The sequence below is a fragment of the Melozone crissalis genome, unplaced genomic scaffold, assembly GCF_028551555.1.
Source record: "Melozone crissalis strain CALT ecotype California unplaced genomic scaffold, PUWL_Pcris_2 ptg000041l_1, whole genome shotgun sequence".
Lineage (NCBI taxonomy): Eukaryota > Metazoa > Chordata > Aves > Passeriformes > Passerellidae > Melozone > Melozone crissalis.
In genome coordinates this window covers 4,505,718-4,525,529 of record NW_026535819.1, presented here as the reverse complement: position 1 = coordinate 4,525,529, position 19,812 = coordinate 4,505,718, and the positions used below count along the sequence as shown (strand labels likewise).

The window sequence follows — 19,812 nt, the reverse complement described above, 5'->3', positions numbered from 1 at the left end:
GTTGTGCCAGGGCCTCACCGCCCTCACAGGGAAGAATTTCTTCCTAAATCTAACCTAAGCCTGCCCTCTGTCAATTTAAAGGCAACACCCCTTGTCCAATTACTACATGTCCTTGTAAAACACATAAACTCCAAATAAACTCCTCTCTGATGAGCCTCCAACCTGAATCATTTTGTGATGCTGCTGGAAGAAGAGAACTCACACAATTTCCACGAGGACCAACTGTAAAAGCTAAGTTTTGGCATTGGTGAATGAATGTTGCAGAAGGGAACAATTCATTGGAATAAAGCTGAGTTGTGGTCACTAATTTCTGTGCCACCACAAACACAAGAGGAGGAAATTCAGAAGTGACACATGATACCTCAATGGCATTCTGGACAGGGATAGTTTTTTAAAAGTTTACAACAGTATGCCTGGAGGACTTTTAATACCACAAGTAGTTTCTAAGTGAGATTTAAAATAACTACTGAGCACTGCTAGCAAAGGAGCAGAGTCAGATTTCATCCATTATCTCCTCAGTAAATTCAGCTTCAAGAATTAATGACCTATGGGCACTGTGTGCTCCCCATATTCTTGTCAGCTGTTAAACTGCTACTTTTCTGCAAAATCAGGCCAGCAGCCCAAAAGATTTTAGGAAGAACAATTTATAGGCAGCACTGGTTAGTAATTTGGGGCCACTTGCATAAAAGGGTTAGAATCCCAAGTTCCATCTAGCTCCAGCTTCAGAAGTCTAAGTCCCAATCCAAGAACTGCAAACCACCCTGTCATTTTCCATCTCCTCTGGGCAGTGCCCAAAATCTGCTGCTGCTTCCCCTTTGGACAACACTTCTTGCCAGGAACCTCAAGTTCTGATCTACAGCCCACAGTGCCCTGAACTCCCTTCCTTGCTGAGGAGCATCCTGGCAGCTCACTGGGATAAAAAATGACATTTCCCATTCTGCAGGGATGTGCCCTCACCACTGCAGAGTTTATTCCAGGATACAGAATCTTAAAAACATTTAGGTTGGAAATGACCTCCAGGATCACTGAGTCCAACCATTAATCTATGGAGAGCCTCAGCCTCTTCCAAGGTTTTGCACTTCATATGAAATGATCACACATTTTAGGGATCAGAGGGTCTGTAAATTCCCTGGGTAAGTACAACCATGGTCCAGCAGTCAAAGCTCTCAAACAGAACTGAAAAAACGCAGACTGCAGTTCCTGCTCCCATGGTTGTTTATGGGTTTCATTCAACAACTGTTTCCTGTAGAAAGGCTTGTGACTTAATAGCTTAAACACTCTCCTGGTGCACAGAAGGGATGGGCCTGACAGAGTTCAGGGCTGAGAATGACAACTGGAAACACAAATCCTTCCTCTGAGCACACCAAGGGATGTGAATCCAGACACTGCCTGGGACATAGCCCTTTCTTTTATTTTTTATTTTTTGGGTTTTTTTCCCTCTCCTTTGGGTGACATTCCCAGGAGCACTTTGTAATGAATCCTCTTCCAAGGCTCAAAGTATCATACATAGAAGTGCACAGAACCATAGAATGGTTTGGGTTGAAAGAGATCTTAAATCTCATCTCATTCCACCCCTGCCACAGCTTCCACCAGAGCAGACTGCCCCAAGTCTGTCCAACCTGCCCTGAACACTCCCAGGGATGGGGCAGCCTCCCATTTCTCTTTGGGGCATCAAATGGGAAAAAGTTACAACTCAGGCAAAACAGCATCTCCTCTAAATCCCTGCCTGACACATATAGATATTTCTGGATGATTTCTGAAATTTTCCCTTAATAATCAAATTGCAAATGCATCATGCATGAGACACAGCTGACCCAGAAAGGGTCACAGTGAGCTGTACAGAATACACCCAGTTACAAAAGCTGGAATCATCCTTTTTTTCCTTACATTTTGGCAGTGTAAAACCTATCATAAGTCTGTATATAGCACTGAAGGACACTCCTGTTCCTACAACAGGACAAGAATCACAAAGTTCAGGGGACAAAAGGAGGTTCTAAAAAGAAAAGAACATCTCCAATGTTGTCCCCATCCAGATATAAAGAGGAACAGGAGATGATGATGTTGGCATGAGCTGAGCATATCCTTCAGCTTACACATCGTGATTTTACATTAATTTTTAGTATTGCTATTTCTGCCCTACAGTGATTATCTACTTCAAGAGCACAAAAATAGCATCTTAAGTACTTGAGAGGGAGAAAAGGATGGTATTTGGTTTATCAAGTGAGTCTTCTGACAGAAGATCTCCCATTTGTCAACTGATGTCTAGGTTCCAGTGAGAAAAACTGGCAACAATCCAGGCACATCCTCTTCCCCACTCCCTCCACTAAAGCTAATGAGCTGACTACATCCAACTAATTGATTAGTTGGGCAGTAGCTATTAAAATAGGTAAGGAATGAACCAGAAATCAACAATATTTTGCAGTATAAAAATGAATGCAGCTTAAATAATCATGTACAGTAATAAAAAATATTTCAAGTGCTTTGTTTTCCAACTAAAAAATCCCAATCTGTACGTAAAAAATTATTTTAATGTCCAGCATGGCTTATTAGTAAATCCTCTTGCACGGTTTTTAGGGGAAAAATAGAAAAGCAAAAACTTCATCTATTATTAACATGCATTTGCTATAGACCACATTTTGAAAAGGGCTCTTCATTTTCTAATGTATTTAATGTGGTCACACATCAATTTAAAGGAAGGCCTCTAAATTATCTCAAGATACCATCCTGAAACATCATTGGAATTAAAAGCCTTCAAGGAGTACTCTCAGGGTTGTCTTGGGGTTTTTTAGTTTTATTTTTAAATAGCACTCAGCAATGCAAGGTGCTTGGCTCCCTAGAAAGCAATTCCACAGGCTCCTGGGGAAAAATCCCTCATCATCTTTCATCTGATGGGGCAGAATAGGTGAGGAAGGCTGCAGAGACTCCTCTGGGTGTTAAGCAAATCATAAAACCTAACAAAACTTTATCTTGTTAGCTATTCTCAGTAACTCCACAACAACTCCCAGCAGAGATAATCTGAAAAATTCTGCATGTCTGGCACTGAGCACTGGATGAGACTTTTAACAGCTGAGAATGATGTTTAATTATCCTAAACAACCTCAACTGTTCTTAACTTAACTTCTGGCTTCAATTTGTACTTGAAAACTGACTGCAACAGTGCTGTGGCAGAGAAAGTCTCCAGCTACAGAATCAGGTCACAACAGGAGAGGAGATAACACAGATCAGTTTGTGACCTCATTGCTTAGAGGACCTGGAGTACATTTGGTCTGAGGAACATTGTGCTGGATCAGCAGCTGCTCCAACACCTCTGTGGGACTCTCCCTGCTGGTGTCACCAGGGATTGAGCACATCTTTGGAGCAGCTTCAAGGACGCGCTTGCTTGCCTGGGTCTGGGGTTTTTCAGAGGATCACACCCCAAACCAGGCAGCTCTTTGGAAGCACAACGCACAGGGTGTGCATGTGGGGAGGATGTGTCAGCCCATACACCACGTCCCATAATGAGATATTTAAATGCTTGTGGAAGGAGGTCTCATCATGCTCTGCAAAGGGAAGCACATGTCTTGATTTAATACTACACAGGGCTGTTTATAGGTAACCACAAAATGACCCTGAGGATCCCTGAGCTGCAGAATTATGCACAGGACAAATTCACACACCAGATTATGATAGACTGAGTACCAGAAAGCAAGAACCCATCAGGATAACAGAACATGGCCTTTGCTTACTTTGTTCACTGACTTCTCTGGTGTTTTCACTGTCAGGTCAACTTGCTTTCCTTTCTTTGAGGGTGTTCTCTTTATTTTTGGTGAATGAAACTTGCCCTTCAACTTCATGGTGAACGAGGAGAGATGGGAACGCTCAGAATCTAGAAAGACACAGAAAAGCATTTCTGGATTAGGGCAAATATGATGAAACCAGGGATGTGTTACAGCATTATGTGGAAGACACTTGCACCATGTAAATTTATTGAGTGGAACACAATAAAGAAAATTAACAAACTGCTGCTCTATATTATGTTTCAAACCACAACACCACCATAATTTCCTGCTTTCCTCAACCACAATATCAACATCATTTCCTGCTCTCCCTTGGAGGCAGGGACAGAGGGACTGCTACAGCTCTGTGCCTTGGAGGGAAGAGGGAAAACACCTCTCTTAAAGCACTTATCTCCAGAAGGTCCTGAAGTACTTTACAAAGCAGGCAATCATCGTGCCTCTCTGGCAGATGAGCAGTGAGCCCAGGGGATGAAGGGACTCCTCCACAGCCCCTGGCAGAGCAGAGCCCTTGGCTGTGGGTCAGTGCAGGGCTCTCCTGGTGCTGGGACCTGGCTGAACACAATCCCAGGTCATGCCCTGCCCAGGATGCCGATCTCTACCCACTCTGCAGCATCAATTTTGAATGTGGCCCCGTGGATAATGTGAACAAAATTGCCAGCCCTTGTCATCTGGAATGGATTTCACTTCCACTGTACCAGAAAAAATAGAGGAACCCCTTTGATACTGGGGCATCCTTCAAGGAACTGAACTGCAGAAGTGCTCAGCCCTTTTAGAAATTGTATTTTCATTGTTTTTTGAATACCTAAAAGAAGTCTCAAAGGTTTGCAATCATGCCATATGCAGACTTACTGTTGAAATACATTTTTATCTGTTTAACCATGAAGCTAAATAAAACTAAGCTAAAAACTAAAAACTAATCTGCCTTGTAGAGTGCAATTTAGAAAGTATTTTGAGCAAAGAGCACTTTAATAAATGAAGGTCTGAGTTGCTCTCTAGTGACCCAGATAATTCAGCAGAAGTTACCCAACTTGTCTCTAACTACATTATGAAGAAAAGCACACAGTTTTGCTGCGTGTTTAATTTTTCTTTTAGATTATTTGAGCATTAGCTGCACTGGCTGTAATGAGTGCAGAGGACAGCCCCATGCATGCAGCACTGCAGCACCTCATTAGCATGCAGGCTGCAAACAGCAAAGGCTGCTGAGTCAAATCTAGCAACCAGCAGCTAAATACCACAGAGCAAGTGCTGTTCCTGGCACTCAGAAACCACCTAACCACAGCCCAAGGAAAGGAACCTGGCTCCCTTTGAACCTGGTTTCCTGCAGCATGTTCTGACCCTCTGTGAGCACACAGCACTCTGCTCAGGGATGTCCTCCAGACCAGGATTTTGCATCCTACAAATGGGAGCTGTGTGAGCACCCATCCTAATCTAGTCTGGCTGCAGAGCTGCTCTCCACTTACAGGAGTGAATGTTTTCCCAAGGTTTTCTTTGTGTCCTAAAGTCCTGTTTAGTGCTCTGAGGAGGGAGGCACTAACAACCTTGGCCACTGCAGATAAATCCAGGCATATCAGTTGGCCTCTGAAGAATCACTTGCAGCAGCTGGCACCCCAACTTAGCAACAATTTACGTCAGTGCTTTACATCCACAAGAGGATCTCCAAACCTTTAAAACCTCTCTGTCTCCACAGGGTGCTGAAGGTCACCACTGAAGAGAGTTCCTGGCTGCTGTGATAACGCTCTTGAGCTCCTCCTCATTAAATCATTTGTATTTATTCCATACACCATATGAGAATTTCCATATTTGCACGCATATGCACACTTGCCATGAAAAGTCACGGCTCTGAATTAATTTTTTGAGAACTGGCAAACAATTACAATAATTAATCTGCAGGGAAGTAATGGTGACAGCAACAAATTGTGTCTGGCTCCTCCACGGGCTGCATTGAGATCCAAACTGCTGGTTTCAGTAAGACAACACTCAATGCCTGCAAAACCCTTGGTCACCTATGGTGATAATTTTGAGTTGCAGGGACAAGATATTTGGAAGGGAAAAAGATTTCTAAAGATTACCATTTCCTTTTCTCCTTGCCACCAGACATCTCTACCCACTTTTATTGGGCAAGCACATGAATGGCTGAATCACCATGTCTGGGTGGTCAGGAACCTCCAAAAGGAGATGCCACCAGAGAAAGTTCCTTTTCTGCTGACAGCACATCCTCTTCACCACCACCACCAGCAGCAGCCAACCACTGCTCCTTTGCTCTTTTTATCCTTTGGTCACAGCAAACACCAAATAATTTGTGTGCCACACTCTGAGGGGAGACAGAAACACACAGCAAGGACAGAAGCAAGTGGCTGGAGCAGAATGGGAACTGCTTAAAATAGTACTGAAGAAAACCAGCTGACATTTGCAAAAATAATAAATGTTATTGTCTGAACAGCCCTGCTAAGTCCTGCTTTGAAGATCACAAATTAATGCAGCTTTTTACTGCCATGGCTTTCTGTCTACACCAAGCACTTTCCAACTCTCATCTCCTCACAAGTTTCTGATGCATTTGCAGTTAAACAAATGAGTCACAAACCAATATTCTCTCACACTCAATTACACTTAGCACTTAAAATAGCGCTTTTCTTGTTCCAAGCACATTACAAACACATCCTTCTCATCCTTAAACAGTCAGGCCTTAACCTCCCTCTGCAGATGGGAAGCAGGCACAGAGGTGAAGCAACTTGTCTAAGCAGAGCAGAGGGTGAGTCAGTGACTCTGGTGCAGCATCTCCATCACTCTGCAGGCCCCCAGCCTCTGCCCCTGCTCAGGGATCAAGCTCTGGAGCTCCTGTGATTATGTTCAGTGAATGCCAACAGAATTATTCGGCACACTGGGCTTTACAGTTTGCAAGCTGATACATCATTCAAGCATTATAAACAGAATTTGCTTTGTAATGAATCTGGATGAAGTGGTATAAAAGAGAAGTGACACTTGAGCAGGGAGGGATTCCAGCTCACAGGTGTAAGGGACCTAAGCTTTTACAGATGAAGCCTGAAACTCTCCTCCAAAGAGCACAGCTGAGTAAGTTCCTAGACTGGTTACCACAGCACTGGTCTGCTTTGAAAAAATAACTTTTTTTTAAATAGTATATCCTAATTGAAATAGCTTACATGTCCTGTGTGCCTGTCCAGTTAAAAAGTTCAAACAGCACAGCATGCCTTTATAGATTAAATAATTTGATAACATACACAGAGGCAGAAAACAGAGCCATGGCAGTGGCTCAAACCACTTCTGTCCCTCTGCTCCTTCCTGCCTATCTACAGTAACCAAACCCCTTAATGCAGCATTGAGATTGTTCTTAGCTTGGGAGCTTGCCCACTGGAAATTATTCTATCATATTACCCTCGCCTCTTGTTGATGAATAGCCAGCAGTGTTTAGCTGGAGTCTCAGCACTGGCTTTCTCCTCTCTGGTGTGCAGGAGGAGGGTACCCCACACTTACTTCTATGAACTGTCCAAATATTTGTGAGATGAATGGGAAAAGTCAGGGTAATAAACTCAATGAAGTGATTTCAACTGGAAGGGGGAAAGAAAAAAGTTGTATCAAAGTGTTTCTGTCTCAAAGGAACCACTGACTTTCCATCCCCTCATATTTCATCTGTCTGGATGCTCTCTCCTGCTGGAAAAAAAAAAAAGCCCTTCAAAATGACTTTATTATAGATCTGAGTTTCTTGATTTCTGCCTGGAAGCTTCACTACGTCACTGGTTTCACAGCTAATTCCATCCCCTGTCAGTGAGGCTCCTGCTGCTGAACGTGCTCCAGCTGTTGAGTCACGGCCCTGCTCAGCTCCAGGCGTGTGTCTGGGCTCTGACCACACACACAGCACCACAGAGCTGCTCTGACACTCCTGCTCCAGCCAGCCCTGCTGCCAGGTGTGCCCAGAGGGGTTCTCAGTGTCCCTGCAGCCCCTGGGCCAGGCAGAGCATGGCTGAGGAGACCATGGTCAACCAGGAGCCACTGATTCCCCACCAGCTCCCCAGCTCCAGCAATTGCTGCTGCTCCAGTTTGCCAACAGAAAACCAAACCTGTTGAGGAAAGGTTCAAAACAACAGTGGATTAAAAAGGAAGGCAGATAAATCAGCTTATGTGCTTGTGGGAGAAGGAACTAAGGCTGCTTAGGAGAAAGCCTGCAAGTCAAAGCCCAACATCCACCTCTGCCATAGTCAAATGGTTACTCTCCACTTGGGTTCAAATGAAGGCCAGCATAAGTCAAAAAACACACACAGGCTGGTGAATTCCACCAAGCTAAGCCAGAAGCAAAGCTTTAAAGTCAAAGTGAAAGTTCAGCCTTTTACAGAGCTCAGTCACAGCAGAGTTTCCATCTGCTGGGTCCCAGCCTCCTGTACCAGCACAGGGGAGCTTCAGAAATAATGGGAAATAATGCCCTGCCTGCTTCTGCACCTCCTGGTCCTGTTTTTGTCACTACTATTCCATGGCAGGGAGGCTCCAGCAGCTGGGACAAGCTTCTCAACCTGTGTAGTGCCTGGATCATATAAAACTAATTGAAAATAGACTTATTTTTAATCAAAACCCCACAAACTTCAGAATACAGTACCTTTTCTTTCCTTCACCTGAAAAACTAAGCCTTCCATCTTCTCTCACCCTCTGTGTGTTCAGACACCAAAACCCTGCAGCTTTAGAGGGGACACAACTTTAAAAAGGGTTATAGTTAATTTTCCAGCTTGTCCTGACTCTTGCGGCTTGTTAGAAAGAACGAAGTGGAGTCCAAAAACCTTATTCCACAAATGGTTCCTTTTTCAAAGGCCATTTAGGTCTCTGCTGGATGCACATATTTTAAAGCTATCAGATTAAAAATAACAGGGGACATCTCTCCCCATGTCATAATGAAGCTATTGTGCACATTTTTAATCAACTGCTCCTGCCACTTTTGCCACGAGTCCTTTGAAGGCAGCAGTGACTTATGTAATGAGTTACACAACGATGCCCATTAAAATGGCATTTGTTCCCTTGGGCTCAGCTCCATCATTTGAGAAGACAAAAGGCAAGTTGCAAGGCTTCAGCTAAACCCTAGCTGACAGGGACTTTAAGGGTTCTGAAGCAAAAGGCAAAAATAACGAGGCAGAGTTCAAAACGACCTTTCTGCTGAGGATGTCTGTGCTGCGATGCAGCACCCAGCGAGAGGCTCTGGGGCTACTCAGGATGCAATTCTGCTCTCAGAAACACAGGAAAACAGGGGATTCTGGATGGGCAGACAGGCACACGAGAGTTTGCCACAATAATCACAAAATATTCTGCAAAGGAAACGTCTTCCCAGCTTGTATATGGATATCACTACAATTCCCAACATCTTCCTTCCACTCTTAGGGCAAGGGCTGTTTCTGTTAAATACCTGCAAGCTCACAGATCTGGGGGACTGTGCCCTGGCTAAAGCTTTTGTGCTCTCTTGTAATGTAAATATTAAAATCAGCGACTGACAGAAAATCCAAGCCTTTGAGCTTTGCAGGAAACAGCAGAGTTCCTCTGCAGAAGAGCTGGCACAGGAGGCACAGTGTGACGCTCACCAGTGAGCTGTGGGCAACAGAAAACGACTGCAGGGGCACTTGTAAAAATAAATTCTAATGATCCTGTCTTGTGACAAAATGTTTGAGCCTGCCAAAGAGCAGTTGTGAAAGTGGAGAGAAAGCACGAGGCTTCAAGGAGGGTTGAAGAAACAGATGAGGAGGACCCCAGATAAATTCTCCACTCTTTCACACCTGCAGTGTGTTGCCAGCTCTCCCATTTCACTGCACACAGCCTTCAGCTTCTTTTCACACCCTCTTTCTCCAGAAGTCCTGAGGATGTTTAGAAGCCTAAAAACGCTGATATGCAGCACTTGTGCAATGCTGTGTGCTCCCAAAAGGATGAACTGGGATCTTGAGTACAGAAAAGACAGACTGTTACAGAACAGAATGAAAATATCCCTTTTAAATGTATCAGCATATCACTGCTGCATCATGGGTGCTCAAAAGCCTCAGACCTGCTACTCCCAGCTCTGTGAGTTTGCTTTCCTCAACTTTGCCATTATCTCCAGAGACTGAAGCAAGAGAATTAAAGCAGAAACAAAAAAAGACCTGGTAGGTGACCTGGAAAGGGAAAAAAAAAGGGAGGGTCCGATGTCAATCAGGAAGTTTGCCCACCCTAACCTTTGTACCTTAGGTGGAGTTGTTTGTAAGCTGCTCCAAGTCCTTCTCCAGGGAATCCAACTGCTAGGAGAGCCGCCAGGTTTTAGAGGAAAACCATGGAGGAAGGGCAGCTGAGAATCAAACAATCGCTCTCGAGTGCTAAAGAAACTTTTCCTCTACCATCACGTCACCTTGGAAGCAGCCAGCTTTGGGGAGCGGAAAGACCGACTGCCCTTTTTCTTTTCTGGCAACATTACAGTGAATGAGCATAAACCAGCGAGCATTAATGATGTGCAATGACAGCACACAAACTTCTCTGGAAAAGGGAGGCTCAGTTCCCTCTCAGCTGGCCAGGCAATGCTCACTGACTCACAGGCTTCATTATTTTTATGCCGCCCTCTGGGGCCTCCAGAGGAAGCAAAACATTTTTATTTGTCAGAGAGCACATTTTTATTTTGATTTTTTTTTTTCTTCCTAAGCAGCCATGAATGAGGGATCTCCAGCTGCAGCAACCTCACGTGGAAAGAGCTTGCAGTGTTTGCAAGGGAATTGGAAGGCAGAGAGGGTAACTTATCAATTCAGCCACGTCTCCCAACTGCTCTGAAAGGACTGGGTTAGTCAACAACATTAATTTTATGGTGCATTAGCATTACAGCTCTTTTTTCTTCCAGTATCATATCTGGAAGCAAATCTTCAGGTTGCAAGGAAGATGCACATCATCAAGTAGCAAGTTCAGAGCAGCTGACCAGATTCCCCTTTACTCCTCTTTTTGCCTGGTATTTCAGAATAGAAATCTCCTTGTATGCAGATAAACCAGGAATCCTTTACCTGCTGAACACTGCAGCAGTATTGCTCAACTGATTTATAGGGGGGAAAAAAGAAAACAAAAAGGCAAAAAGCTACAATAAATCAAACAAGGAGAGATTTAAGGAAGTAAAACTGCTACCCAAGTTCAGTTTCCTGCAGCACACCAAAGCTTGCTTTGAGATTTCTTTTTGAACAAGATAGTGTAATTTATTGATAAGCAGCAGACAGGACTTCTGCTGTGGTTTATCAAAAGCTGCTCCAGCAGACTGGTGCCATATCAACCCCCAAGCAGAAACACCAGCAATCACCAGCAAACCTTTGTGCAGCATCTGGCGAGTCTCTGGTAATTTCCCATCTAAGAACTGATTTTGCACAGCCCTGCAAGCCCCAGAGAATTGATGGGATTACAACACTGGTAATGTGACTCTAACTCCCCCAGTGCCAACAGCACTAGAACAACAAGAGACTCAAGTAGCCTCCAACACCAACATGAACAATGTGGTCCTTGCTCACCCTGTTCTACCCATGAAAGCCACCAAGGATGTTAACTAAACATTTAGTTTTAAATTAAGAAAATAATCCAGCTACCAGGCATAGCATCTGCATTACTTCAGCAAACAGCTCCTAGCACACAGATTGCAACGGTTGGGAGGGAATCTGCTGAATTTCCCTGCTCACCAAACATGACTTAATATGGGGTCTGTGGGCATCCCCACTTGTCTAGCAGCTTTTGGAGGATATGGTCATGACAGTGATTCAGACATCTAAAAATAAAGCCCTGCAGGCACAAGTGCGTGCGCAGCACCTGAGTCACTCCGGGCTGCAGGAGCCAAAGCTCATCTGTTTCACTGACACCATGGCCAAGCAAAAACCCTCACCACTGAGCTCTGCTTCAACTCCTTCTCCCCTCCTCTCATTTTCTCAACCATGTTTTAAGTTCTTCCCAAAAAAATCTTTGCTGGGTTTGTGTTTCAGTCCTGCGGCCGATCAGCTTTGAAACTCGGAGCTGAAAGATTATAACCCAATGTTGCTGGAGCTGTTTATTCATCTCCAAGGTGACAGGGTGTCGTCACAGGCACTCGGCAGGACACCAAGCAGAAAGGCATTATTTCAGATGCTTTAGGGAAAAGCCTAATTGCTCACAACCTGGCCATAGGTTCAGCAGCTGACAAACAAGGTTGTAAATGGAGCCTTGGCTTCTTGTCCGCCCCACAGCACCGGCTCTGAATGGGAAAAACTCAGCCCTCTTTCATCCTTGGAGAGTAACCTCTGCTCTCATTCATTAGGCAATGGAAAAAAAAAAAAAAAAAGAAAGAAGCTGGCTCAGATCTGCCTGACACAATTTCCAGTTGCTTTGGACATTACTAATTATAGTCATCTTTATTTTTGACCTCTGATTACAGACTCTTTGCACATTCAATATGAATGGCAAAGATAACCCCTCTTTTCTAGTAGGCTTGGGAGGAACCTTATACCCTGCCCAAGAGCCACCACCCACACTCATCCGAGCTGAGCACAAGAAATAAGATGAAAACATGGAAAGCATCTGCTTGAACATGCTCAGTTTTACTTCCTTCTTTAGCAAGTGCCACAGATCAAGGGCAGCAGTCCAGGTGAGAGCGTGATGTAAGCTCTTTTCCATGCATGCCCCAAGATGAGCTAACTGCTCCACACAGGAGCCTCATTTCTCACTGTTCCGACTAGCACTGTGTCCTCAGGGCTCAGATGCTGAAAAGCAGATATTCACTTCAGTGAGATTAAACATGTCTGCACAACTCCAGTGCACCATGCTGGGGGCTCACATCTCTGCACGAGAGAGAAAAAAAATGAATTTCAGGAACCAAGCCAGCACTATCTCCTAAAGGCACTGCAATACCAGTGTAAACTTCCCTAATATTGCTTACTCAATAAAACAAGGCATCACAGGAGGGCTATGCAAATCCCTCAACTTTGAAGTAGTGCTCTCCTGTTGCCCCAAAGGAGCAGCTCTATCTCCACACACCAGACAAGTGTGTGTGTGTGTGTGTGTGAAGCGATACAGCGGCACCGCAGGTGTGAAATTTCTGATGTAATCAGGTCAGGAGCTGCTTTGACATTATTGTTGTGCTGCTCCACAAAGGGTTAAGAAGCTGCAGGCCATATCCTCAATTCCATACTCTCTTCTGTACCTGATAGGATCTGCAACCAAACCACCAGCTTTATTGCCTGCCTACGGGCAGGAGAAAATATTAGTCTTCTATAAGCATGATTTGGAACATCAGTGCCTCCAGCAAGGGGAAACTGAGATGTTAATTGAACTGAGCAGCCCAGGAGGGAGCTCCCTCTTCCCTTCCTTAGCTGTAGGATTAGCACATCCCTACACCACCATGGCAGGAAACATGAAGCACCTTAGGGAGTCTAAGTGGGATGTCTGTCTTTCACTTTGCTGCACATTAAAGTTACTTTAACAGTAAACAACTATTTGTGGCAGCTTTCTATTTTATGCCATCTCCTTATGACTGAATTAAAATCTGCTGGTCGACAGACAACAGGTTTCAAGGTAAAGGCACACTGACACCAACACCTGCAGTTCTCCCCACTCTTTTTGGCAAATCCTGACTTTGAAAGATACAGAAGACTCAACTTCTGCAGCAGCAAACCCCCGGCAGATTTGTCCAAACATCAACAACAACATGAAGGGAGTCTGAAGGAATCCATCCCATCTCTAACTCATCTCAGCCTCCTGAAGACTTGAGATTTCAGTAGCAGGAAACAGCCACTAGAATTTTACTTGTTAATTTAATTTGGAAGAAAAAGCAGCTATTCCCCAGCTGCTTCAGAACATTACTCAGCCTAATGCAGTGACAAGTCTGAAAACCCACTTAACAAGGCGATACCTGAGCCTGATTTCTTTGGCACATCACTCTTTGCTGACATATCTTGTATCACCCTATCTGTATTTAACAGTTACTGTCATCTTTAATGGAAATTCCCAGTAGGGGGCCCTACTAAGAATCAGTTTCAATTTTTCAAAGAACTTTCAGTTTGCTCACACTGGAAGCTGGCCTGAATCTCAAGAAGAAATACCTTCCACGCTCATATACAACAACCCAACAGCCAAAGGGAACCCAGCTCAGGCTGAATTTCACCAAAACCAAAGCAGAATCTTTACAATCTTGCTGAAACTATTCTCTTATCACAGAATAAATCTTAGTGAATTAATAGCTACTTGAGTGATGCTTTTACCAACAGCCCATTTCCTGATGATATCCCATCCTATTCAGAGCATGGCATCAGGTTTCAAAAGTGAGATCTTGCCCATGAGCCAGCCAGAAAGACACACGAATGCATTGAAAGACCACGACCCACTCCAAGAAAAAAAAACATGTTTTAAAAGCCAGTGCCCAGATTCTGTGGTAGAGAGACCTTGGGATTCTATAAATAAGAAATAATTTCGTACAGTATTTCTATTTAATTTGGTTTTGACAAAACAGCAAAGCCACAACTGCCAAAATCTATTTAAGTCTGTGCAGCACAACGTGCGACTGTGTGGCGATCCTGCCATGGGCCCTGAAAGGTGAATCAATACTAATTTCAGTTTGTGGTCTGTTGAGCAATACTTTGGAGCTTTAGGAGGTCTGTTTGGAAAACAGCAGCCAGTTTGTAACAGGAAACTTCAGCTCTATGAGGCCTCGAGCCGTGTGGTGCAGGGTCAGGCCAGGCTCTGCTCCATGGCCCCTCGGTCAGGCTGAGCCTGGTGCCTTGTCAAAGCTCCACTGTGATTAACTTCATGCTCCTTCACTGTGAAAAACAGGCAAAAACCCAGTGGTTTCTGTACCATTCAGTATGTCACACTGCTGGGCTCAGAGAGACATCAGGAGATGTTTATAGAAATACCTGTGGTACTGTTACTAGAATGGTGAACACCTCCCAGATCTTCTGGGATCAATATTACCAACTGGTAATGCTCAACCTGCCTGCAAAAGCTTCACCCCAAATGGATTTTGAGTCTTCACCTAGATCCAGCCAATGAGTACAAAAAAGGAACAAGAAACACTATAAACCATTTTCAACTAAAAAGCAACCACCTACAATGTTGCAAGCACAGAACTGACTTCATATATATGATCCTCGTTTATTAACATCACTTTAGTATAAGAATCTAGCACTGAGCTTTGTGTCAGTGTAGTAAAAAAACATCTTTTTTTTTTTATCGCTCAGTGGAAACAACCTTGTGTTGTGGGGAACAGGCTTGGGGAATCAGACCCTGCAGTCAGTGACTGCAGGACCTCCATGAACATCTGCTCCACACAAGGACCACTCTCCCACAACGCCCTGCACGACTTCACAAGATTTGCAATCTGTGCTTGGACTTCATTTATTTTAGCACATGTTTTCAGGAAACTTCCCTTTCCTTTCTACCCTGTTTACAAATTTACACAGCAAACTCCCTCCCCAAATACACACATAAATTTTGCCTTTTTTCTCCTCTGTGTACTCGTGAACTCTGAAGCTCAGCAAATAAACTCTCAGCTACATCCACTTCTAAACTGCTGATTTCTGTAGAGGAATGACAGATGGAAGAGAGCTCTCCTGCTTCATTTTTGGCAACTCTACAGCCAGAAGTCTGAATACACTCAATGTGCCCTCATTCCTCGTTAACCTGAGAGCCACTTATGTATCTACTGAAAAGAGTGCAGAACTGGAATATGGCTCAAACAAATCTTGAAAAAGGCAGTGGGTTTGGGAAAAGCTGCTTCATTAAAATGTATTGAAACATTAAGTCCATCTGCAAAAGGCTCTTATAGTTTTGCATGACTTTAACCAGTACCTTTTCCATGTCTGTCCTGATATGACACACTATAGGTATAAAACACTCCTCAAGGCTTGATTGCTGCTATTTGATAAAAAAACAACCCCATATATAGCAGTCACAATCAGAATTATGAAACTGAACCCATATGGGAACTTTGAAAGATGGCCCTCACAGAAGATACTTTCAACAGGGATTCAAATCACTTATAAAAATAGAGATTTTAAAAATATATAGAAAATACTTCTTCAAGTAGAGTCAAGTAAATTTGCTATTTATTGGCAGAGCAGGTGAAGAACTGAGCTGGTTTTCTGGCAATTGTACAAATCTACTTTTAGGGAAATCGCTTCAAACTATAACACACCAGAATTTATCATGATAACACAGGCAACATTCAAAACCACAAAACCCTGTAGCTCAGACTTTATAATGAGGGCTTCTGCATCCTGAAAACGTAGCTTAAATCAAGGTGAAAGTTGGAAACTCACACATATTATTCCAAATTAACTCCCTATATAGTTTTATTTTGGAGTTTGACTGGCCCCTTGCAGAATGGATTTATCTAATTAGAAGGCAATATTTAGAGATAGTTCTCATATATATATATGGGAAGTTGTTTCTCAAAGATAAAGTCTAGCTTTGTTGTACAGAGTAGATAACAAACCTCAAAGGAAGAAATTTTTCTTGTATGAATTGTCATTTTTTTTATTTAAAGGACAGTCCTATGTTATAAGAAATCAGGACAACATAACCTCAACATTTTCCATTGTAAAGCAGAAATCCCTTGTTTGTGCTCTTCTGTTAAGAACTGGGTCTGCATTTACAAAACAGCCCAACAAAGAAGTGCCAGCTCCAGTGAAATACTTTGTCATTCAGGAACTCAGGGTTGGGAAAGTCAGCTCCAGACCCAGCAGCAAAGCTCCAGGCTTACATCTGATCAATAGAATAAACAAAGCCTGACCTAGCACCAAACAGGCAGCTGGTTAGCACACAGAAATTTGCAGAATGTTACTTTTGCCCCTTTGATGAGAAAACTGCCATCTCTGTGCCTCCAAAACAACCTTGGGATGGTTTTTCATTGTACAAGCCAAAATTCGTGGCACAAATTGATGAGGTGGGGACTCAGAGCAGGTGACAGCGTCAGTCACACGAAAAGCTCAGGCAGAACAGACGCAAAACCACATCACCACTGGCAGGTGACCTACCTGGGTGATGGCAGCACCACTCCTGAAGTCACCAGGAGCAGCTTTAAAGGACAAATGGAATAATTGTGACCCTGAAGCCACATAGTATTCCTATAATGGGCTTGAAACACGCTGCCAGTCACAGGTAGCACACAGTAAACACTTTGGCCAAGCTGCCCAAGCAATGAGCAGGTCACTGTGAAAGAAATGACCAATGCTCACAGCAAGTGACCCAGCACAACCAATCTCACCACTCCTAACGAGCTCTCCAGATGTAACAGCACGAACGCTTACAGTCATTTTCAATATTTCAAACCAAGAAACCACTCCCTCATATTCTTAATTACCTCCCACAGCAAGACAGACAGGGATTTGGAGCCTCCATAAATTCTCAGTGGTAGAGAAATCAACCCATTAATTTTCTAACATTAAGGCTACTAGGTTTATTTTATAAAATTACTAGCCAAACCAGAGTCCAATAATGAGATGATCTATTTGGAAATAATATTTTGCTTGGAGGAAAGAAAGAAAGAAACATGGTTTTCATCTCTAATACCCATAAATCACTGTATTTACAGACTCCAGCTTGGGGACTCGGGGCCAATCTACTGATAGGATTTCTCTTCTATTTGCTATTAGCACCGTGTCAGCATCTGCTCTCTTCATGTGAAAACAAAAAGCTGCCCAAGGAGATTATGGCACTTTCACACCCTGGATCACCCAGGTCCCAAAGAGTCTGCCTAGCTCAGCTCATTAGGAGCACACCACACTTTGCATTTCCTACTATTTTAATCTTGTAAGTGTTTAGTGAATATAAGGATGACACTGGTAAAGCAGCTCTTGTTCAACTTCAAACAAATATAAGGCACTTCTTTATTACAAAAGCTGAAGTCACATGCTCCAAGGCTCCTTTCACAAAGCGATCATGGGCATAATAAGGTGAACACCAGTAAGTACAATCAAAGTACATCCTCCTCTCCCCAGACATGTTCCTACTGCTCAATTACACTGTGGTAGACATGGCTTGTTAAAGGATTTTCACACACCTAAGGAGCCATGTCTGGCAGTGATTTCTTTATTTATTTAAATAAACATTTTACACCTATATTTACATAGTGTTTTTAAAGAGAACCTCCAAAAAACTTCATTCAACTTCAGGGTAAAAGCTAACAGCCAAATATGAGAAAAATCACAAGGAAGAAGAGAAATTAAATTCCAGAAAAAAAAGCAAATGACATGGATTTGAAAGCTTGCTAGGGGCTATGAAGGGCTATACAGAGCCCACTTATCACAGGTAACAATTCAGATTGAGTTTTGGAGGTCTAATCTGAAATACAGAGAGTCATTATATTCCTGGGGGTAAACAGCTCCTGAGAGCATCAGCATTACAGGAGGCTTCCTCTGCCAAATTACCACTACTCTTTCTTGAATTCACACCTCCTGGTTGCGTATTAACACAGCTATCTTGTATTATATTAACCTCAGTCAATCATTTTACCTCCACAGAGGCACAGGCTAGGAAGGGAATTTCAGAGTTCAAGCCCATTCTCTTGCTGGATCATAAAAATCCCAGCATTACTGTATCACACAAAAGATCTCCCACTGGGACTCGATGCAAAACAAGGAAAACCAAAACAAGGAAACAAAGCAAACAAGGAAAAATCCTTACAAACAAAGAAAGAAAATCTCTGAAATCGCTGGCCCATCCACTTAAGTGCTGTTAATTCATAATGATCTTGATTCCAATAGCTAGTTTGAAATTTTCCACGTAGTATGTGTCACTTTATTTAAAAAACACGACCTACATTTGAATTTCTGAGTAAGATCACAGACTGTACACAACGCTTTGCATGCTAAAGATGGGGCTTTGTAGTGGCTCAGATTTCACACGTTCCCATCTTTTGAACAGCAAATCTGCTCTGACTCTGCCCATTGTTAGGGGGTCTAAAAAATCCAGAGGCACAGAGAGCACCTGACCTGGGAGTTGTGATAAAAACCAGGCTATGGCAGAGAGACAGCAGGAGAAAAGAGGCCGCTCAGTGTCAGTCAGACGCTCTTTAATCAGGCTGAAACGCTTGGCTCTGGAGAGGGGGGCTCAATCTCTCCAATCCACATTCCCATCCCTCATGCTGCTTTCTTAATTAGCAGCAAGTGGACAACAGCTGTCAGTAGCCTGGAGGCCAGAAAGTTATCAGTAAAAAAGGGGGAGGAGAGGCACAGAACTGGGCTGGTAAATCACCAGTGGTCAATGCAGGCAACATGGAATGCTTTGGGCTGGAAGGGACCTTAAAGATCATCTCATTCCTGCCATGGACATGGCCTCATCCCCTGCACTGAGAGGATGCTCTTCCTGCTGGCTTTAATCTGGTTATTTTAACATATGACTAACTGTAATTCAGTTTTTTTGGGTTTTCTTTTTAGTATTCCCGTAACAGGAAAATTTAAGCTGAGAATAGAAGGAAATGGGAAGGCCATCCGAATGTCTTGATGAAAATACATGAGGGTCATTTCAAAGGCACAGCAGAATAAAGGCTTCAAGATTGTTTTAGAGATTTTAGGCATAAAAGTTGAAGCACAGGAGAGAGGGGGGAGAAAGGATGTTTTACTTAAACAGTAGATAGAAACTTTAGCAGAAGATAGAAACTTAATCTAGAAGCCCTAACCTCAAATAGCACAAAAGAAAAAGACTCTACTCAGTCATTATTATCTGTGTATTAAATCCTGTGAACCCAAGTCATCAGTGTTGACCTTACTGTACGATGTATTAGATTAAAGTGGGTCAAAAAGAAAATTCATTCCCAAAGAGGTGACACCCTCTGGTCAAACCATGTGCTTATCTGGAAACAAAACTCGCTGACTGCCTGGATGATCAAGAAATAAAGTAATTGCTTCCCTGTTGGATATCCTGATTACTGTCATTGTGGCAATAGGGAACTCAATGCAATTGCAAGCAATAAAATTTATTATTAAAATTCCCCGCTGCCCATTTGTTACTGATAAATTGTCATCACCCCAACTTCTTCAGAAAAGCCAGTCTTTTGAATTTGGCTTTATCCTACCCAGAAAGCAGAGATTTGGAGCAA

The 19,812-nt window shown here is 43.2% G+C and overlaps 1 protein-coding gene across 8 annotated transcripts in view; it reads right to left on the bottom strand.

The window, feature by feature from the left end:
* RAPGEF1 (Rap guanine nucleotide exchange factor 1) overlaps positions 1-19,812 on the bottom strand; it is an 88,631-nt gene that overhangs the window by 48,680 nt on the left and 20,139 nt on the right. For all 8 annotated transcript variants that reach the window (XM_054283975.1, XM_054283967.1, XM_054283969.1 and 5 more), the window contains exon 2: positions 3,726-3,865. In XM_054283975.1, the coding sequence (XP_054139950.1) occupies positions 3,726-3,833 (108 nt within the window). In that variant the 5' untranslated portion in view covers positions 3,834-3,865. The remainder of the gene's footprint in view (positions 1-3,725; positions 3,866-19,812) is intronic.